General features: G+C 44.2%; 1 protein-coding gene and 1 long non-coding RNA gene across 5 annotated transcripts in view; both read left to right on the top strand.

The window, feature by feature from the left end:
* TOX2 (TOX high mobility group box family member 2) overlaps positions 1 to 21368 on the top strand; it is a 99819-nt gene extending 78451 nt beyond the window's left edge. For 2 of the 4 annotated variants that reach the window (XM_069951798.1, XM_069951801.1), the window contains exons 3-8: positions 8285 to 8524; positions 9275 to 9502; positions 16805 to 16885; positions 17357 to 17752; positions 17976 to 18106; positions 20549 to 21368. In XM_069951798.1, the coding sequence (XP_069807899.1) occupies positions 8285 to 8524; positions 9275 to 9502; positions 16805 to 16885; positions 17357 to 17752; positions 17976 to 18106; positions 20549 to 20585 (1113 nt within the window). In that variant the 3' untranslated portion in view covers positions 20586 to 21368. The remainder of the gene's footprint in view (positions 1 to 8284; positions 8525 to 9274; positions 9503 to 16804; positions 16886 to 17356; positions 17753 to 17975; positions 18107 to 20548) is intronic. The other 2 variants (XM_069951799.1, XM_069951797.1) reach the window with 2 other exon arrangements.
* LOC138772247 (uncharacterized) overlaps positions 1 to 21968 on the top strand; it is a 334081-nt gene that overhangs the window by 190090 nt on the left and 122023 nt on the right. The window lies entirely within an intron of this gene.

The following is a 21968-nucleotide window of genomic DNA, read 5'->3' as shown; positions in this document are numbered from 1 at the left end:
AGAGAGGTGCTGTCTCTGGAAGAAAGTGGCCATGTTTTTGTAGCGCTGGATAACCCCTTTAAAAACAAAAGGATCAGGTATTTGCCAAATCCTTCCATCCTTCCATGGGGCCACTATACACATTAGATTAGTCTTGAAATTCCTCAGTTCAAGGTGACATTTATCTGTATAAACATAATTATAATACATTTTTTTATATCCTTGCTTTGTATTTCATAGTATATTTTCTCTATTTCTTCCAATTTTGCTTAGTTTCCCTTCTACAGCCTTTGCTGCGTGAGCTCTATTTTCTCTCTATACTTGTACATTGCCTATATGATTCTCCTCTGCTTTTTTTATGCTAATATCTCTATCTCCTGCATGGGGGAGCTGTCCTCCAAGGATTTTATTCCCCCTATCCATAATCTGAGCTGTTTGTTACCCCCTCTTTGCTGCTATTCCTATAAACAAATAATAGAATTGGCTACAATGTGACCCAAATAACCCTGAGGGTTCATCTTATTTGCTTCCGTATGGTGCCATTGAGAGGAGAAACAGCTCTTCTAAGCATAATGTCTCCAAAATGCTGACCATCTCCAAAAGAACATTACCAGTGTGGGTCAATGGCAAGCTGTGAGCATTGTGTTATGGGTCCACACTAGAGATGAGCACAACTGGAGCATGCTCAAGACCAACTATTCAGCATTTGATTACCGGTGGCTGAAGAAGTTGGATGCAGCCCTAGGGAGTCTGGGTAAACATGGGCTGTATCCATGTTTTCCCAGACTCTCTAGGGCCGCATCCAACTTCTTCAGCCACCGGTATTCAAATGCTGAACGATTGGACTCTAGCATGCTCGAAAATGCACTCAACTCCTAATATGATCTTCATTATTTTTATACTGATAACATGTAAGTGTCCCTGTGTGTGGAGACATACTAAAAGGAGGAGTCATATATTTTTCAAAAACCAGGATTCATGGGGTCTCATAGCAATAAAACAGCATGGGCCCCATGAATCTTAGTGGGTGTATGTGAGAGACACCCCCCCACACACACCTGGACTGTGCTCTAAGGCTCTCACATCACAACAACTGCCCCCCTCCCGAACTGCACTTAAAGTGGCTCCCTCAGGACACTCTGAAGTGATTGCTGAGTGAGAGCCGCTCTGAGCACCATACCATGGAGACAGGCCATGCTCTAGTCACACAGGCCCCATAGCAGTTGCGTGGTCTGCCTCCATGGTAGCTAGGCCACTGGTATAATGGTAGTAAAGAGGTTTTCCTACTATACTAATTTGTGGCATATTGCTAGGAAAGTCATCACTTCCTGGTCAGTGGGGGGGGGGGGGGCTCAGGACTTTGCAATGTTGTGTCCCTGAAACAGAAGACCAACAGCTTTAGAGATGAACAAAGGTCGTCAACAAAAAAGCTCATGATACAAAAATTTTAAAATTTTACAAAAAGTTCAAATCAACTGGTGTCAGAGTTAAATGGATTTGTAAATTACTTCTATTAAACAATCTCCAGTCTTCCAGTACTTATCAGCTGCTGTATGTCCTGCAGGAAGTGGTGTATTCTTTCCAGTCTGACACAGTGCTCTCTGCTGCCACCTCTGTCCATGTCAGGAGCTGTCCAGAGCAGCAGAAAATCCCCATAGAAAACCTCTCCTGCTCTGGGCAGTTCCTGACATGGACCGAGGTGGCAGCAGAGAGCACTGTGTCACCCCTGGCCGATCCTAATGACCTTACTGTCCACGGCCAGAGATAGTCTTACAAAGGTTTCCACTGACTCTCACAGAAGTATGCTGCATTCTACCCTTCCAATCCGACCTAAGATAAATGGATACACACAGCGGGAAGGCTGAGAATTGAGGTTGGGATATCGTCTTGCAGCTGCTAAATAAACATGAAGGCTCATTATCTAGGAGCGGGGAACAACTGTTTCAGGAGGAGTTTTGGCAGAAGCGATATCGAAGAAGCCGGTAAAAAGAATCCGAAACTTCTTTTCTAATGAGTCAGTTCATTAAGTAACGCGTTCGTCTGACGCCATTGGAGAGGTTGACTGTACAAAACAGTGTGTATATATTAATAGGGTAATTAAAATATCACTCTGCGTGTGTCTGAAAAGCTGCCAAATATGCAGCGGTTACCGCGTCAGGCAATTAGGCTGGAATATTCCCGGGGAGAATACAGATTGTTCTTGGCAAGACAGGAGCGACTTCAATGAAAGTGGGCTTTTCCTCACACCGTAATAAGCCTAGTGGTCAAATGGTGTCAGCACAACCCATCAACCCTCTTAGTGCTAGATTAGAAGGGCTGACTAAGCAACTCTGCCTGACATAAATGGCAGGAGTACTGAAGAATGGAGGCTGATGTTCTCAATGTGGGACTCTGATATGGATCCATGCATTAACCTGAAACTCTTAAAGGGGTACTATAAGCAGGTTAGAAGAATCTACTGCACAGGACGTGTCTCTTACCTTCCTTCTCTGGTGCAGTTAGTCTTTTGCTCCATGGTGAGGTGAGACCATTAGGAGCACTGCCCACCCCCATAGCGCTGATCCGGCCCACCCCAGCCAATCCGCTCCATTTGTTATCATTAAAAAGGGGGACAGTTTTTATAAAAAATTTCAAAAATTCCAAATAATCAAGAAGTTATCTGGATTCTTTGAAGGTTGCACTGTGGATGGGGCCGTCACATAAACCATGTTTGTAAGGGCTGATGATGCATTGCAGATGATCAGTGACAACCTGGTAAGTAATCTGCAAAACATTCAATAACACGGTCTGACAGTCTGGCACCTTGCCAGTCCCTAGATAGCTGGAGTATTTGTATCTAGGTTTTCTTAGAGCTATGGGCAGACCTTAGCCATGACAGTCTCACTGAGCGACCAGGATGGTGAAGCCCAGAATAGTGTTGAGATGAGATGCTGAACCGTTTCGGGTTCGCAACGTTCTATGAACCCTAACGCTCCGCATTTGACTCCCTGCGGCTGCAGAAGTTGGTTGCAGCCTGGATGAGTCCTGGAAAACAGCCGTAGGCCATAGGACAGCATCCAACTTCTGCTGCTGCAGGGAGTCAAATGTGGAGCATTCGGGTTCGGAGAACATTGCCCGAACCAGAACAGTTCGGCAAGAAGACACAGGGGTAAGGGGGAACCTCATTTAAGGGGTACTGTTTTCTATGAGGATTTGCTGCTGCTCTGGACAGTTCCTGACATGGACAGAGGTGGCAGCAGAGAGCACTGCGTCAGACTGGAAAGAATACACCACTTCCTTCAGGACAAACAGCAGCTGATAAGTATGGGAAGACTTGAGGTTTTTAAATAGTTATTTACAAATCTATTAAAAGTTATTTACAAATCTATATAACTTTCTGACACCAGTTGATTTGAAAATGGATTTATCCTTTGGAGTACCCCTTTAACTATTATTTTATTACCCTTTTAACCCCCCCCTTTAAAGGCAATCCTCCCAGATTCATTAGGACTGTGCTTCCCTTATTAGGCTATGTTCACACGTGGTATGAGACCAGCCGTTCCTTGACCCGGCTGGGTCACGGAACGGCCGGTCTCAGAAAAGATCATCCTGCAGTACCGTCCAAGTGATCATTAGCGCCACTGAGTTCTGATGCAGGCGCATCCGTGCGCACCCGCATCAGAACTCCCCACTGCACACTATGGACCGGAGCCGCTCGCTCCATAGTGTGCACTGACGGGGTTTTCTACGGCGCCGCTAGGGAGCGTATACTATGTGTATGTATTTATGTACTATGTGTATACACTCCGGCCCGGATTCCATAGGCGGCAACGTCACATATATTTTCATATTAATTACGGACGTTGTTGCAATCGGCAACAACGGCCAAAGTCTTACGGATATATACGTAGTGTAAATACAGCCTTATACTGTATACTAAACCCCGTTGTCCTATATTGTCTATCAGTCCTTGATGTCAGGAATCTGCCTAACACTCAGCGAACACCATCGCTCTCCGGCCTGGAAATCATCATGCATCTCATGAATGGAAGAACAAGTCCCTGTTTGTCTTGCGGTCTTGTCCCGCTGTTCCCCTGATATTCCCACTTCTAATAAGCTGATCGGAGCGAGCAAAGGCGCTTCTGTTATTTTAACGGATAAATTAGTTTGACTCTTAACTCAATAATTAAAACCGTTATGGCTTCCAGCCTGCAGAGATAATGTACCATTATTATGGTCATTTGTTTCAATTAAATGCTTGCTGGTTTAACAATAGCAGCTGGGCACCTGTGTGTAAGCAGACATTACTCCGCACACACAGACAGCTCCGGCGTACAGGCAAGAAATCTCTATTACACCGGCCGCTGGTGGAGGGAGATTCTCTCAGCCAATGTTACTTAGAAGCCGCTCATAGCAGAAAGCATTAGTGCCGCCATCTAATTAGATTGTAAATTGCAGATAATCAATTTTAAAGGGGCTTCCTATCTGTCATTTACGTATTTTTTAAGGATCAAGTAATATCGAAAAAAAATATTGTCATTCTTAATCTCCAAGAAAAATTAGAATCGTTCACCATAATAATTGCCCAGGCGGGTGGGTGAGAGCTTTGGCTTTATCTAAAGCTTGGACGTCCAATCAAAGTTGCAGGAGGGTTGTTACTATAGAAAAGTACTTGGCTGTTGTAAAATGTGGGTATGGCTGCAGGAACATAAGCGTCCTTTGACAATGAAGTGATTCTCTTATGTGGTCTAATCATACTTTACAAAACATTTTACTTTTTATTAAAGGGGAACTCCAGGGAAAAATAATTGTTTTTAAATCAGCTGATGTCAGAAAGTTATACACATTTGTAAATCACTTCTATTTAAGTCTTCCGGTCCTTATAAGCTGCTGTGTGTCCTGCAGGAAGTGGTGTATTCTTTCCAGTCTGACACAGTACTCTCTGCTGCCACCTCTGTCCATGTCAGGAACTGTCCAGAGAAGAAGCAAATCCCCATAGAAAACCTCTCCTGCTCTGGACAGTTCCTGACATGGACAGAGGTGGCAGCAGAGAGCACTGTGTCAGACTGGAAAGAATACATCCCTTCCTGCAGGACATACAGCAGCTCATAAGTACTGGATATTTTTAAGTAGAATTCAAATCTGTATAACTTTCTGACACCATTTGATTTAAAAAGAAAGAAATTCTCTGGAGTACCCCTTTAAAGCCATTTGGACATGCAATCCTTTAGTTGCCCCTATATTTCACTACTACTGTAATATTGAGCATATCTGGCAGCATAAAGCCGACCTATGCAGCCCTGCCCTATGCATGACCCAGGGGGCACACATACAGAACTTCCCAGGAAACCTTGGTTAGACACACAACCATCGCAGCTGCATCATCTGGCTGCCAATGGGGTGCCCAGCTTTAGCGATGTCCTGCATGGGACACCAGTGCCAGGCTATCCCTTTCCCATAATAAAAGACATATTGGTGTCACTAAGGGCTTAAAGGGCGCACTCCCCCGGTGTCCTCTGACGTCATTTGCGGATCCCAGCTGAACGATCCCACCTCCACTTCCGAGATGGACTCCTCTAGAGGGTATCAGCCTGCTCAGCCAATCACTGACTGAGACAGGACAGCACCGCGGCCAGTGATTGGCTGAGCAGGTTGTCACTGCCAAGACGATTCTGTCTCAGAAGTGGAGGTCGGATGGGACTTGAAGATGACAGGGGAGCACAGAAATGTAAGAATAGTGTCTTTGTTATTTGATTTCCTGTGGCTACAGAAGTTGGATGCCGCCCTAGTGCTTCCAGGCTTATGGCCTATGTTTTCCAGGACTCCCCAGGGCGGGAATCAAACTCAGAGCGTTTGGGTTCAAATAACACTTAAAAGAAGACTGCTCACTTTGAACTTTGTTCTTGAAAGAGTAATCCACCCCTGTGCACATTTACACACCGCCTCCGGTTTCAGATGGTTTTTCTAAATATCATGTGACCATAAAGTATTGTGACCAATGTAAGAATAGCAGAAGCTCAGAAAGAACAAAAGCCACAACCTTGCTGCTTCAGGCTATGCTAAAGTGCAGCCTATGGGGGAGATTTATCCAACATGGTGTAAAGTGAGACTGGCTCAGTTGCCCCTAGCAACCAACCAGATTCCACCTTTCATTTTCCAAAGAGTCTGTGAGGAATGAAAGGTGGAATCTGATTGGTTGCTAGGGGCAACTGAGCCAGTTTCACTTTACACCATGTTTGATAAATCTCCCCCATTATGTTGTTATGCACTGAATATTAGCCATACGTAGCTCTGCAGTCATAAAGGTGTCTATCCAGAGATGCAGGTGCATCGCAGCTATAGGAGGTGTCGGGTCCATGGCCTGTATGGATCTCTAATACAGGATAGGTCATAATATGCCTCCATGTGCCTCCTAGTTGTATGAAAGTATTAACCTCAAGAAGCTTTGCATATAGGAGAGAATGCAGCTGTTATGTTGGTCAGCAGAGACGTGAGGTTTGGCGTTGGTCAGTATAGAATAAGTCCAAACAGTCTGACAGTTTTCACCCTGATCCGCCACAAGGGGGCATTGCCTTTCCCGGTCAGATTCCTGGGTTAAAGTGTCACTGTCGTGTTTTTTTATTTTGTTTTGTTTTTTTTGCAGAAATCAGTAGTACAGGTGTTAAGAAACTTTGTAATTGGGTTTATTAGGCAAATATGCCATTATCTGCATTCAAAAAGCCTTTCCCCAGCCCACCCTCCCTCCTCTCTCTTATTTACTGCTCATTATCAGGAAATCTCGACTCTTTTACATCAGTCGAGCCCTGTCTAATCTATGGAGAGGGGAGGGGGGAGATTAGTCACCAGCAGAGAGCAGAGAACAAAGGATTACACAGCGGGACCCTGTGAAAGCTGGTATTCAGAGGTCAGAGAGGTCAGTGCTGACTTCAGAGGAGATAGCCGGTGATGTAGCTGTAAATTGACTCTTTGTTGTCCTGTTTTGGTGCCTCATCTCCCTCCACCCCTTCCCTCTCCATAGACAACCATGAAGACAGGGGGGAGAGCTTCAAACTGCTTTTTTTATTATAAAAATACATTTTTCAGCTAATAAACCCAATTATAAAGTTTCTTAAAATCGCCTGTACTATTGATTTCTGCAAAAAAAAAATTTAAGGGGTTAAAGTAAGGAAAATTGGCTTCTACTTCATGGGATGTTTGTCCCCTCTTGACCAACACTACAGGGTAATAGGCTGAACTGGATGGACTTATATCTTTTTTCAGCCTCACAAACCATGTAACTACATGACCACAATCGATTTTGGGTGCTGGGGTTTTATGGCAGTGAAAATCTAGAACATTCTGTTGATGTTTCAGACTATTCTATAAGCAGACAAGTGTTCTCTTCCATCCTATGTGATCTGCTTGTGTCTATAGAAGACGGCGTAACGTTTCCTCCACCATGCTGCTCTTTAATAACGTCCCGGGCCCATCCCCCGGCTATGACACTAATCAGCCGGATTGTGTACCAGTCTCTCACTTCACATCACTCTGCGGCTCAATCAGCCGCTAATGACTTGTTAATTGATAATTAAAGACATGATTCCACAAAGCAATGCAAGACGTATGTGAAGAGGGAGAGATGGATGATGTCAGGGAATGGCATCTACCCTGAACCTGAGATACATAGATCAGCCTCTAATAAAGGCTTCAGGGCAAGGGGTTATTTTTTCCTAATAACTTGATACCGCCATAATACTAACTCTCACTGGAGACTGCCATCTTGTAGGCTGAAGCTAGATTCATACAATTATATTCTTTCTTTAGCTTGGTCATCGGGGGTCTCAGCGTTTTTAGTTCCATGCACACGGTTGTATTACCACTCTATGCTGTATATCTAGGGCCAAGGACAGGATGGGAAACTTCGTTCAAATCGATTAGTTATATAGATTTTCTTCTATTCAAAATTTCAAGTCTTCCAGTACTTATCAGCTGCTGTATATCCTGCAGGAAGTGGTGTATTCTTTCCAGTCTGACACAGTGCTCTCTGCTGCCACCTCTGTCCATGTCAGGAACTGTCAAGAGCAACAGCAAATCCCCATAGAAAACCTCTCCTGCTCTGGACAGTTCCTGACATGGACAGAGGTAGCAGCAGAGAGCACCACTTCCTGCAGGACATACAGCAGCTGATAAGTACTGGTAGACTGGAGATTTTTAAATAGAAGTAATATACATATCTGTATAACTTTCTGAGACCAGTTGATTTACAAATATTTTTTTCTCCCCATCAAAGGGCTTCAACTAGAATTGGGGATTACTCATTACTCATATTCTTTATTTTTCCTTTTAGATACAGGAGCTGGTCCACTCTGAAGGATCCTCTTATGATCCCAACCATCAAGTCTCCTTGATAAACCGATCTGGAATGCTCCCCAGTCACATGAGCGCGCTCAGCCAATCACAGCTTATCTCCCAAATGGGAATGAGGAGTGGGGTTACTCATGGGTCACCTTCTCCACCTGGCAGTAAATCAGCCACGCCCTCACCTTCTAGCTCCACCCAGGAGGAAGACACAGACTCCCACTATAAGGTAAGCATCTCTAGATTACTTACAAATTATGTATAAAAATGCAATAATCAGATTAAACAGGAATATGAATCTGTGTAATATTTTGCAACGACAAACAATTTTGTAAATTTTTGCACATTTACAAATTTTCTAGTTGTATTTTCTAAACTGCCCATTAGTATTTGGCCTTATAGTAAAATGGGTTGTTTATCCAAGACAGCCCTCTTTTAGGTTATGGGATCACACCGTTTTTTTTTTTAACATTTCCTTTAACTATATGTATTATAAAATAATTCTGAAAGCTTGCAGTTTTCATTCTGGCCACTAAACCTCATACTAAGACTGCAGGAAAGTGATCTGTACGGCAGTAAAAGGCAAGAGTTATAGATAGAGAAGACAAAAGATTATGTTCACAGCTCAGCCTCCCCCTTCTCTTTGGAACTCTGCCCAGATCACACAGCATGCCCAGACACCTTTCCTAATCGTTTTAATGGGAAATAAGTTATGCCCATGGGGCTTGCTGTTAAACATATCTCAAAATTCTGTTAAAAACTGCTCAGGCAAGATGGTAACCCCTATTATATATATATATATATATATATATATATATATATATATATTATAAAAATTTTAAAAAATCCGAAAATAGAAACATGAAACCCCCTGCGCTTACCATGTATGTAAAATCCCCTTCAACTCCTCAACAACCAACAAGCCACGACATTTTGTGACGTGTACAGAATCCCTTTAACCTAGGTTGTCCATTTGCAGGTTGCTGGTGAGAAACGACCTTCTGCCGACCTTGGTAAAAAGCCCAAAAACCAGAAGAAAAAGAAGAAGAAGGATCCAAACGAGCCCCAGAAGCCTGTGTCGGCCTACGCCCTATTTTTTAGGGATACACAAGCGGCCATCAAAGGACAGAACCCCAATGCTACTTTTGGAGACGTATCCAAAATTGTTGCTTCAATGTGGGACAGCCTGGGGGAAGAGCAAAAACAAGTGAGTGTCCTATCTGAGCGGATTATAGTTTATTCTAATATATTAGTAATGGTAAATTTTTATGTAGCATAAGGGAGCATTCACATTCAATGGAGTTCGGAATTAACAGCATCATTACTCATTATGATGCCGGGAGGTCCAAAACTGTTTAAATCAGAGCGTGAATACTGTAGCATAAGGATGTAAACCAGGGGTGGGGAACCTTCGGCCCTCCAAGTGTGGCAAAACTACAATTCCTATCATGCCTGGACAGCCTTCGGCTGTCCAGGCATGATAGGAGTTGTAGTTTTGCATCAGCTGGAGGGCCGAAGGTTCCCCACACCTGATGTAAACAGTTTTAGAACTCCCGGTATCATAATGAATAATGATACCGGGAGTTCTGAATTTCGCTCCCTTGGGCCGTAATTATGGAACATGTGACTGCCCCATAAGACTGTAATGCATTAAATGTCCATAGTCCATATGTGTCTGATAAGATAATAAGACGACACATGGGCGAATAACGTCTAGACTGTGGCGAGCCGAGTCCGATCGTTCAGCATTTGATTACCCCTGGCTAAAGAAGTTGGATGCAGCCCTAGGGAGTCCTGGAGAACATGGATACAGTCATAGGCCATAGGTTGTATCTGTGTGATCGGATTCGAGCGGCTCCAGGCGCGCTCATCTCTAGTCTCTAGAAGACTATGGTGGAATTTATTAAAACCAACATCTTAAGTAATTCCCACCAAAGGACGAGCACGCTGGATAAATGTAGAGACGTGAGCACCTGAGGCTGCCAATATAACTATGCTTATGTATTAGGGTCCTATTACATGAAACGATTTTTAACGACTAACGATAAACGATCACAAATGAGATTGTTTATCGTTAACCTAAAGTCGTTCACCATATTACACAGAACGATGGTCGGTAGTTACAATCGTTACTACGATTAATATTGAGATCGTTACTATGAACAATGAACAATTACACTGAACGATTAGTAAAAAAATGCGGGACTTGAGCGAACGAATGTAGAATTACAGCGAACGATTAGTGAACGATAATTTTAGGTTCAGATGTAGATCAACAACATAGGAACGATTTTTCGATCGTTGCCTGCAATTACACAAAACGATTATCGTTTAAATTTGAACAATAATCGTCCCGTGTACTAGGGCCCTTAGAATACATTGCAAGCTGCTCGGTGTCATTCAGAGTCAGGTCCCTTAGACTTAGGGCCCTATTCCACCGGACGATTATCGTTCAGATTATCGTTAAATCGTTCGAATCTAAACGATAATCGTTCGGTTGAAATGCAGTTAACGATTATTGACCGAATGAGAAATCGTTGATCGCTTTATAAGACCTGGACCTATTTTTATCGTTGCTCATTCGCAAAACGTTCGCAAATCGTTTGCATTCAATAAGACGTCGTTCGGTCGTTTGTAGTAGATACGAACGAAATAGCGAAGAAATAGCGAAGAAAAAACGATTGCAAATACGATCATAAGTAACGATTATCGTTCCATGGAAATGAGTGAACGTTATCAGGTCTTTCGCAATAGCGGTCGTTTGAGATAGTTAATCGTTAGCGATTATGCGAACGATAATCATCCGGTGGAATAGGGCCCTTAGGCTTTCCGTCATCTTAGTGTCTAGCCGTTCTCCTGAATGTTCATCTAAGCTGAATACTGATCAAATTGATTAATCAGGGAACCCATCTAATAGAACTAACACCCAACATAGCCAAATTAAAGGGGTAATTCCCATCTGGCTTTATATATACACTATGGCCCAGGTTTATCAATGGATTGTGGGCTGTGATTGGTTACTATGGACAGTTTACATCAGGGTCTAGTTTACACCCTTTTATAAATCTGGGCGTATATCTATACATCTGAGTCTGACCACTGCTTTTAGAGGAGAGTGGTGGTCGGTAACCTAGACAAGGAGCTGTCAACAAGGGGAGGGAAAGGGCAGCATATCAGGAAAGGTTTGCTAAATGAACGTATTTTAAAAAATATTTACTTAGTGAGAAGGGAGTAACCTTTAGAAGGGCAACTCCAGGCAGAGCAATTTTTTGTAAAATTGCCAGTAGGCTGAAAGAAATAATATTCTTTCACCTCTCCGCCGGCACATGCGCTGATGCTAAATACCGCCACTCCAGTCCCCTGGGTCCCCGACAGCTTCCTGGTTAGAGAGGGGACCTTAATAGGGTCCCGTTTCAACCGCTGACTGCAGGGGCGTAACTAGAAATGGCTGGGCCCCATAGCAAACTTTTGATCCCTTGATCCCTCGATCGATCGACCGACCACTACGCCATCAACACACTCAGCTCTACACAGGTTCTGTACACCAAATACATTACAGTGCAGTTACATCAGGTGACTCACAGGGAATGTCTTCTCTGATCAGAGTTGTTTTCATTTTCTTCTCCATCCTTCCTGGGCCATTATGAGAACTTCTCCGAGCCACGAATCCACAGAATCTGCCAGACAAACATATTAGGCTCCTTATACTGGCACCATCCTCATCTCTATACACACTGCACATCTGTATTGGCCCCTTTACTCCCTCATTTAGTTGGTAGCCCTAACACTATGTGAGCCCCTTATAGTATATGCCCCTCTGTGTATTCCCCCTTACAGATGCCCCCGTGTTAGCCCCTTATAAATGACCGCCCTGTGCTTTCCATCCCCCTCATAGATGGTCCCCCCCTTAAAGATTCCCCTCATGTTGTCCCCCTATAGATGCCCCTTATGTTGTCTCCCTAGAGATGGCCCACTGTATAATCCCCCTATAGATGGCCCCTTGTAATATCCCCCATAGATGCCCCCCTGTATTATCGCCCATAGATGCCCCCCCTGTATTATCCCCCATAGATGCCACCCCCCCCCCCTGTATTATCCCCCATAGACGGCCCCCTGTATTATCCCCCATAGATGGCCCCCTGTATTATACCCCATAGATGGCCCCCTGTATTATACCCCATAGATGCCCCCCTGTATTATCCCCCATAGATGCCCCCCTGTATTATCCCCCATAGATGCCCCCCTGTATTATCCCCCATAGATGCCCCCCTGTATTATCCCCCATAGATGCCCCCCTGTATATCCCCCATAGATGCCCCCTTTATATCCCCCATAGATGCCCCGCCCTGTATTATCCTACATAGATGCCACCCCCCTGTATTATCCCCCATAGATGCCCCCCTTTATTATCCCCAATAGATGGCCCCCTGTTTTATCCCCCATAGATGCCCCCCCCTGTATATCCCCCATAGATGCCACCCCCCTGTATTATCCCCCATAGATGGCCCCCTGTTTTATCCCCCATAGATGCCCCCCCTGTATTATCCCCCATAGATGCCCCCCTGTATTATCCCCCATAGATGCCACCCCCCTGTATTATCCACCATAGATGCCACCCCCCCCCTTTGTATTATCCACCATAGATGCCACCCCCCCCTGTATTATCCCCCATAGATGGCCCCCTGTATTATCCCCCATAGATGCCACCCCCTCTGTATTATCCCCCAAAGATGCCACCCCCCTGTATTATCCCCCATAGATGCCCCCCTTTATTATCCCCCATAGATGGCCCCCTGTATTATCCCCCATAGATGCCCCCCCCCGTATATATCCCCATAGATGCCCCCCCCTGTAAATCCCCCATAGATGCCACCCCCCTGTATTATCCCCCATAGATGCCCCCCTTTATTATCCCCCATAGATGGCCCCCTGTATTATCCCCCACAGATGCCCCCCCCTTTATTATCCCCCATAGATGCCACCCCCCCTGTATTATCCCCCATAGATGCCCCCCTTTATTATCCCCCATAGATGGCCCCCTGTATTATCCCCCATAGATGGCCCCCTGTATTATCCCCCATAGATGGCCCCCTGTATTATCCCCCATAGATGGCCCCCTGTATTATCCCCCATAGATGCCCCCCCCCCTGTATATCCCCCATAGATGATACATAGATGTATCATCCCCCTTTGCAAAGCAGATTAAAAAAAAAAAAAAACACAACTCACCTAACTCCCCCGTCGGCTGTCTTCTCCGCTTCTCCCCAGGGGGTGTCCTGGGGGGTGTCCAGGGGATTCCAAAGCAGCACTGGTACCGGACTCAGCGTCCGCCCGGGCTGGTACTTCCGGGTCACGGAGCGTCTGTGCCGGAAGTACAGGCCGGGGGGCGGACTCTGAGCTCTCTGGTACCTGTGCTGCCGGGGATAGGACTGGATGACAAGGGGGGCCCTCGCGTGTCCCGTCCTATCTCCGGCAGCACAGGTACCAGAGAGCTAAGAGTCGGCCCCCCGGCCTGTACTTCCAGCACAGACGCTCTGTGACCCGGAAGTACTAGCCCGGGCGGATGCTGAGTCCGTTACCAGTGCTGCCCCCAGGTACCAGGACACCCCCGGACCCCAAACAGCTGCAGCACCCGGGAGGCCTGCTCCGGGGGCCCGCGCCACGGGCCCCCTGATGCGGCCGGGCCCCCGGAGCAGCCGCTACGGCTGCTACGGCGGTAGTTCCGCCCCTGGCTGACTGGCTGAGCAGCCCTGACACATCGCAACTGGGGTCCACTTTCTAACCAGGAAGCGGAACACTGATAACTGACTGATAGACTGATAGATCAGTGATTGGCTGAGCGGTCTGTCAGCTCAGACAGGCCGCACCAAAGCTGCTGCTACACGCAGGACCGGGGGAAAGAAGAAGCGCAGGAGAAGCCCTGCAACATGCTTAGGTAATGTATGGTGACAAGGGCTGCAAGGACATCGGTAACGATGTCCCTGCAGCTCTCGCTAAACGATTATCAGGCCTTGTAATAGATCGGTGCTCGTTTACATTATTGATCGGGCCCCCATCAGCCTGTGGAATAGGACCCTGACTGGGCCAGCTTTGTAGATGCATGACAGCACAATGATATAACCAAACAATAAAAAAAGCTCATTGCAATATACACAATATACTATTGGGTTGTTGGTGTTTTTTAATCTTTTTGCTGTTTATTGATCCTCTGCCCTGTAGCATCATAGCTTTATTCCCACAGCTACAAAATTTATACAGGAATCAAGCGGCAGCCGGGGGTTTATGTGGCTACAGATGGTCCTTTCTATACTTAAAAAGTTATTGTAACAAGTAGAGCTCATAGGATTATTTCAGAGAAGGACGAGTGGCGATCGGCAGTACATTCAACAACACCTCATTCCAGAGGAATATAATGATAGATTACAAAACTGGATTAAACACTTGTCCCGGCCTGGAAGAGATTGTCTTTGGAATTGAGTTTATACAAGGCAATGTCGCCAGAGTAGATTTCGGTTCAGTAAAAAAAAAAAAAAAAAAAAAAAAAAGAGAGAGAGATTGACTTACTTTATAGCGGTGAGAACTTGTGCAGTCAAGTATTATGTGGTCAAGTAGGACTGATAAAAACGTGTTGCTTTTCTATGGATTTAGACACACGGCAATGATCACAACTGGATCATGCTTGAGTCCAATCATTCGGCATTTGGATCCAGGCATTTGGATTTAGAAGAAGTTAGATGCCACCCTAGACAGTCCGGGAAAACATGGACACAGCTGCTGGCAATGCATATGAAAAAGTTGATGAAGTTCTTCCTTTCACTTACAAATGTTCATGTTTTAGTACTTACTAATAGAAGGTCGTTTGCCTCATTGTTTATTAGGGGATTGTGACTTTCTCAGTAATATTCCCTGCTGTTCGCGGTGCTGCACGCCAGCGATAACAGGCAGAAGTCTCCTGGCAGGAGGGGCTGTAGACAGGTCTCTTTGGCACTAAGCAGCCTTCGCCTGTAGTGGGTATAGGAGCTTAGCGGACCAAGCATGTGGCTCCCACACGGGTTCACGGGGTCTATTAGTCTATTACCAAAGGATTTGACAAAGACATTCCTTGCCGAAACGCGTCCTATTGTACCATTGTTTTTTTTTTGTTCGCCTGCTATGTGAATAAAACAGCGAAAAAAAATTGGTGAGTTCCAAGATTTCTCCCTATACTACTATTGTATAGGGACTTACCACCTTGTGGGGCTCGGGTAAAGGTGGCCGTACGTCTTCAATAACTGATGGTTGTGTCTTCTGCCCGATACAGTGAACTATTTAATTTTTTGAGTTATGTCGTCCCTTGAAGAAATGTTTAAACTGTACAAAAACACAATACGTTCCTGCAAGACACATTAGAACTCTGGCGGTATGCCGGGGGCATAAGCAGGCACGCTTTGCTTTGCCGAGCAGGGGGCACCTAGTTAAATGCTCCAGTCTTCCCATGATTTGAATGGGGTTCATTACTCGTCATTGATAGATGCTTGACAGGAGCACCGAGCACTCAAGCAATTAAGTGCTTCCTCAATACTATATATATATCCAAAGCATGGCATAGTCCCCTTAGGAAGAGCCTTATATTAACAAGTATAAGCACAATGATCGTATGCGGCTCCGTAAAAAATGAACCAGACCATTGTTTTGGGACGGAAATGCTGTAACTTACGCCCGTAGCGTAACATGCGGTCCCGTACGTAGTGGTGATTTCTTCTTTTTTCCACTTTGATTTGCCGATCCAAAATGTTCTTTGGGGTGTCTGGGGCTAGCCGAAGATATCCCAGTAAAATACCGCTGTCAGATCGCTACGTACGCCGCTCGGGAAGCGTACGTAGCTTACGGGCGTAAGTTCGCGGACCGTACGTAGCCGGCCGCAACTTGCGTAAATCCGGCTGGAGTTTTACACGTATATGTCCGGCCGGACATATACGTAGTGTGAACATAGCCTTAAAGTGTTCCTGTCACTGTAAAAAGTATTGAAAAGTCACAAGGGAACACCAAAGTTTGTATTTGGGCGCTGGGTGTTAAGAACCCACCAATCGGTAATTAGACCTGGAGAAAGTCCTTCTCTCTCCATCTTACTGCTCTTTCTGTCTCGCTCTCTCTCTCTGCAATATGTTAAAGATTTCTTTAAAGGGGTTGTCCGATTAAAATTTCTTTGGGGATTCCAGGAAAACATGGATATAGCCAATGGCTTATGGTTGTATCAATGTTTTCCAGGACCCCCTAGGGCTGCATCCAACTTTTTCAGCCACCGGTGATCAAATGCCAATGATTGGACTCGAGCATGCTCCAGTTGCGCTCATCAAGATGGGTTTTCCATTAGTTCCCAAAATAAATGGAAAGCAACTAGATGGTCTAAGTACTTTAGAAACATAGTTACCAGTAGTTATCAGAATCGAATGACTCCACCAAGGAACAAAGCAAGAGGCCCTCTAAGACGCATCGTGCCCCTTTTAATGGCTGACTGTGTTTGTTGCAGGCCTACAAGAGGAAGACCGAGGCAGCCAAGAAGGAATATCTGAAGGCCCTTGCAGCCTACAGAGCAAGTCTGGTTTCCAAGGTAACAGACCGAAATAATATTAATCTCCATGCCTAGGGAATTCCTCCACCCCCCCAATATTGTGCATTATTTAGAAGGAAACACTATGTTCCAGCTCAATATTATAGACTATGCTTGGTGTATGAACATTGCTATAATTATATTACATACTTTTTTTGGAGAAGTTTTCGAGGTTCGAAGAACATTATGTCTGCATTAGATTGGGACTTTTTGTTATTTCTAGCATTTTCAGTATATTTATTAGGATTTCTTCCTATACACAATATAGTTTAAGTTTCGTATCCACAATATTTTTTTTACTTTGAAATAGACTACAGCATGGAAGGCGAAACAAAGGAAAAGATTGTAGGCCTTTCTCTTAGTTATTTTCTAGATATGGGCCCCAGTCTATTGTTTAGTTTTTCCTCTTTTATCTATTAATAAATCTAATTTACCTACATTTACTATATATTTTTTTCTTTTTAAACCTAGAGCTACAGTGACCAAGGAGAGACGAAAAACTCCCAACCCAGTCAACCCTCCAAAATGATTCTCCCAAAGCAGTCCATGTATAATCTGCCTCCGCAATCGTCATCACCCTATCCAGGCCTGGCTTCATTTCTGTCCCCCGCAGACCTGCCGAGTTATCGCAGTCACCCTCACCCAAGCCTCTCCCGAAGCCTCAATGCCAAATCCATGTTGCCCAGCATCAGTGCCTCACCTCCACCCCCTTTCCAGATAAGCCCTCCCATCCATCAGCACTTGCGCCACCCTTCCAGCTCTCTCCTTAATCAATCCCTCAATATGCAGCAAGTACCACAACCACCCATCCTTCCTCCATCCATTGGACTACAGTCACCAATGAGTTCATCCCCCACAGGTCAACAGGTAAGGATGCTCATGGATTTTTTGCAGTCATCAAGTTTTCCATCAAGCTATGCCATTGTCTATTTCTTAGTCCCTATCACCTTTCTATTTCTGCAACATTTTAAGGACTTCTGCCCTAGAAGTTCCCACCACTCTGTCCCATTTTCATAGATCACCTTCCACAATCATCAGATCTGATATACCCTATCTCCAACCCTTATACCTTTTTCTCTATTCTCCATAGGACTTTTCACACCTCCCATCAGAATTTCCTAGCAATGTTGGCCCACGATCCCCGGCTTCCTCCAATCCCCCTGGAAGCACAGAGTGGGACAATGAGTTTCCCAGCAGAGAGTGTGGAATCAACCACTGCAGGTAAGAATGCCCAAATAGATGAAGAGTAACCTGTTTCCAAAAAAGTATTGTATCCCTACTAGTGCTGACTCGTCAAACTGTTCAGGCTCGGCAAAGTTCTCCAAACCCGAAGGCTCAACATTTGTTTCCCCAAAGGAGCAGAAGTTGGATGCCGCCCTAGGGATAGAGATGATCGAACATCGGGAAATCTTAGGGAACTCAAACCTTCTCGAACCTTCAGCATTTGATTCCCGATGCCTTCTTGTTCCGTGGGGAAGGTGGAGACTGCCCGAGTACCGCCTGGAAAACAGGAATACAGCCTATTACCTAGATTTCCCGATGTTCGATCATCTCTACCTAGCAAGTCCTAGAAAACATGGCTATCCATGGCATCCAACTTCTGCAGCCATGGAGAATCAAATGCCGAGCATTCAGGTTCGGAGAACATTGCCGAACCTGAGCATTTTGACAGGTTTGCTCAACGATAATCGTAACCCTTTTATTTCCACAACTCGCAGACAATATATCGTATGTATTCATATTGTGGAATAGGCGGTGATAATTTAGTGCCTTGATTTGTACTACAAAGCAAGAAAAATAATCTTTTCATTTTCTCTTCCTGAATCGATTTTCTTCAGAATTTACCCGTAACCACATCATTTATGGTTCATTTATCTCAAATAACATCGGCATTGTTGTTTTCTATTTTTCTGACTCTTTTTAAGTAATCTTTAAGATCAGACACGTAACCACGATATTCTTTAGAAAGTTTGAAGAGGGTAACAATGAAGAATTGCACTTCATTTAGAATTTTTACAAAAGAGTTGATAAATTGTTTGCTTGGGTTACATCATGGTCTTCTCATGGGAAGGTGTCTTCATGTAACATGACTCTGTCTATTTACTTTGATTTTGCCAGAGCAGTTTAAGAATTGGACGCTGAGCTCGGATTGGTTGCTATTGGTGCGGTGCAGGCTTTCCGAAGTGTTCAGGTTTGGCAACGTTCTCCTCACCTGAACACTCGCCATTCGACTCTCGGTGGCTGGAGAGGTTGGATGACACAGTAGGGAGTCCTGGAAAACATGGATACAGCCATAGGTCATAGGCTATATCCAAATTTTCTTGAAGCCAATACATTTCATATCTCACAATTACTATAGAATTATAAGAAAGATCGAAGGGGGTGCTGTATATGGAGGTATTGGACAGCAACTTATAGACTAGAAGAGGGAATGCATCCCGAGTTCAGCACTGGAGGGGAGAGCATGGGCATGGGTGCATAAAGAGGTTTTCATTCATTAAGAGTCCCATATTTAGTTTATTGGCCAGCCAATGTCTTCTTAGTCAGAGTAGCTTGTCAGCATGCCTTGGCGCTATGCACCAGAAGCATATGCCCCCTCTCCTTCCTGGCTAGCTGGAGCCACAGGTGCCACGTTCCCTTGGCTAGATACAGCAGCTGGTTGTATACAAGATTTATCATAAAGGCAAAAACAAAAAATCCACTGCCCGCAGGAGGAACATATTAAAGAATGTATACCTACAAGTCCCCACACCCCCGCAGCGCTGTGTGCTCCCTGACACCTACCGGATATTGTTTTCTCCTGGCTTCCTGATACATCACAACTCGGGGGAAAGTGCCCGCTCAGCCAATCAGTGATTGCTGAGTGACTGAGCAGGGCATCCATCTGCCAAGTCATGAGGTCTGGGGGTGGGGACACAGCACTGCGGGGGCACAAGGACTGGTAAGTATACATTCTTTATTATGTTCACCCATCCCCTGCCCGCATTGTATATTTTTGTATTCCGTTCAAACATAACTTTTTATATGTTGCTGCCCATGGTGAGACTAACAATTCCTTCCATACTTGTTATTATCTATTCAGTTTTCTTCCCCCAGTTCTGAGTTGCTGCTTTCTGCTAAAGACACAAAAGTCTGTATGTGAGCTTTTCTCTCTGTCTCGCCCTCCTTTCTGAGACGGCTGCTGTAAACAAGTCCCTGAGGTCAAGTTTCTAATGAACTCACTGTGATTGTCCCTCCCAGCATTACAAAGAAGCTACAATGTTGCAGATAAAGCCTGACAGAGACTTATTTATATCAGCCGTCTCAGAAGAGAGGAGGGAGGAGGGGGATGCAGAGAGAAAAGCTCACACACAGATTTTTGTGTCTTCAGTAGAAAGCAGCAGCTCAAACTGGGGGAAGGAGACTGAATAGATATTAACAAGTATTGAAGGAAGTGTTAGTCTCACCATGAACAGCAACATATCAAAATGTATGTTTGAGTGGAAGACCCCTTTAACAAAGGACCAAGGTAGATAACATGATTTGAAATCCCACCTGGGTTACGTCACATAGAGATACACTTGCAAAAAATGTAATTTTGTTCTCAGTCGATGCGCTTAGCTGGTGGTGACTATAGGTTTTTACAACCAATATCTGAAACCAGTCTTTCTTGCTTCCTTTAAGTACTCTGCCAGGAGACAAGTCTCTCTACCTCACCTAGAACCACAAACTAACTTGTAAATGAAGGCTGAAGGAACGGACATTTCAGAGAGTCTACAGCACTGGACATCTAGAACATGGATGGCACAGTCACCAAGAAAAGCAAACTTACGTGGTTTGTTCTTCGCAAGCTTTAAAGATTTGGCTTGGTTTGCAGACATAAACTTGGTGAAGGCAAGAAGCCAAGCTCCCATAACTTCTAAAGAACAAAAGAGACACCTCTTGTGGCCAGCATATTTGCTATGGAAAGCATGGGGATGAGTTCATCCAGGCATATAAAATATGTAAAGAGGTTTGTTAATATTGTATATTTTGAAATGAACCCCCCCCAACCCCCACCCCACCCCCCACCAAAACCAAACAATACTTCTTATAAGTGGAAAACAACAAATACCTAAATAAAAAAAATGTGCAAATATACAAAAAACTTGGATAATGTGATAAAAAATAAAAGTATGAAAAATATAATTTGTTGAATAGTTGTAAGTAGAATTATCATGTGGTTTAGGACTGTGCTCAAGACATCTTTACAATTTTCTTTGTGTATAGAAATAAAAGGAGTAGCTTACTTTATAGTAAAAGCATTTTATATTAATTGTAGCACATTTTTTAGTTATACATAGGATGTGTAAAATACTGCCAAATTTTTGTTCTTTTTTTTTGTTTGTTTTTTTTTTTCCTTTTTTATTTTTACAGTACGAAAATGATTTCTATCTGTGCGGAGTCATGAACTTTTTTCTTTTTTTTTTTTCCGGTCATAAGTTCTTCTAAATTGTTGACGATAATTTTATTTATGGAGAAGAAAAAAAAAAAAAAAGATACAAAGCGAATTTCTGATTTAATAATAAAACGGCTTTTTTTTTTAATGTTTCCCCGATCTGTGCTGAATTCACGCGCAGGCGGAAAATATTCATTTTGTTTCACAATTGCTTATTTGACTTTTCTTTTTAATAAAAACATTTGAAAATGGGAACAATGTTGTCTTTGTTTCAGTTTCTTCAAGTGATAGGATGTGTCTTCAGGGGTTAGGCCCCTGTTTGTGTCTATGTGCCTGGCCATAGAGGTTGCTTTATTATAAGGCCGGGCTGGTCCAACAGAAATATCAGGGGATACGCTAAAAGCTCTTAAAGGACAACAAAAGACAATCCCATCTTGCTTTGGCTTCAATTCTTAAAGGGGTATTCCCATAGTTGTTGGGCTTGTCAAATTAAAGGGGTATTCCGCTCAAACATAACTTTTGATATGTTGCTGCCCATGGTGAGACTAAAAATTCCTTTCATACTTGTTATTATCTATTCAGTCTCCTTCCCTCAGTTCTGAGCTGCTGCTTTCTGCTAAAAACACAAAAATCTATGTGTGAGCTTTTCTCTCTGTCTCCCCCTCT

Source organism: Dendropsophus ebraccatus, chromosome 14, assembly GCF_027789765.1.
Source record: "Dendropsophus ebraccatus isolate aDenEbr1 chromosome 14, aDenEbr1.pat, whole genome shotgun sequence".
NCBI classification, from domain to species: Eukaryota; Metazoa; Chordata; class Amphibia; order Anura; family Hylidae; genus Dendropsophus; species Dendropsophus ebraccatus.
This window is presented reverse-complemented; position numbering and strand designations above follow the sequence as displayed.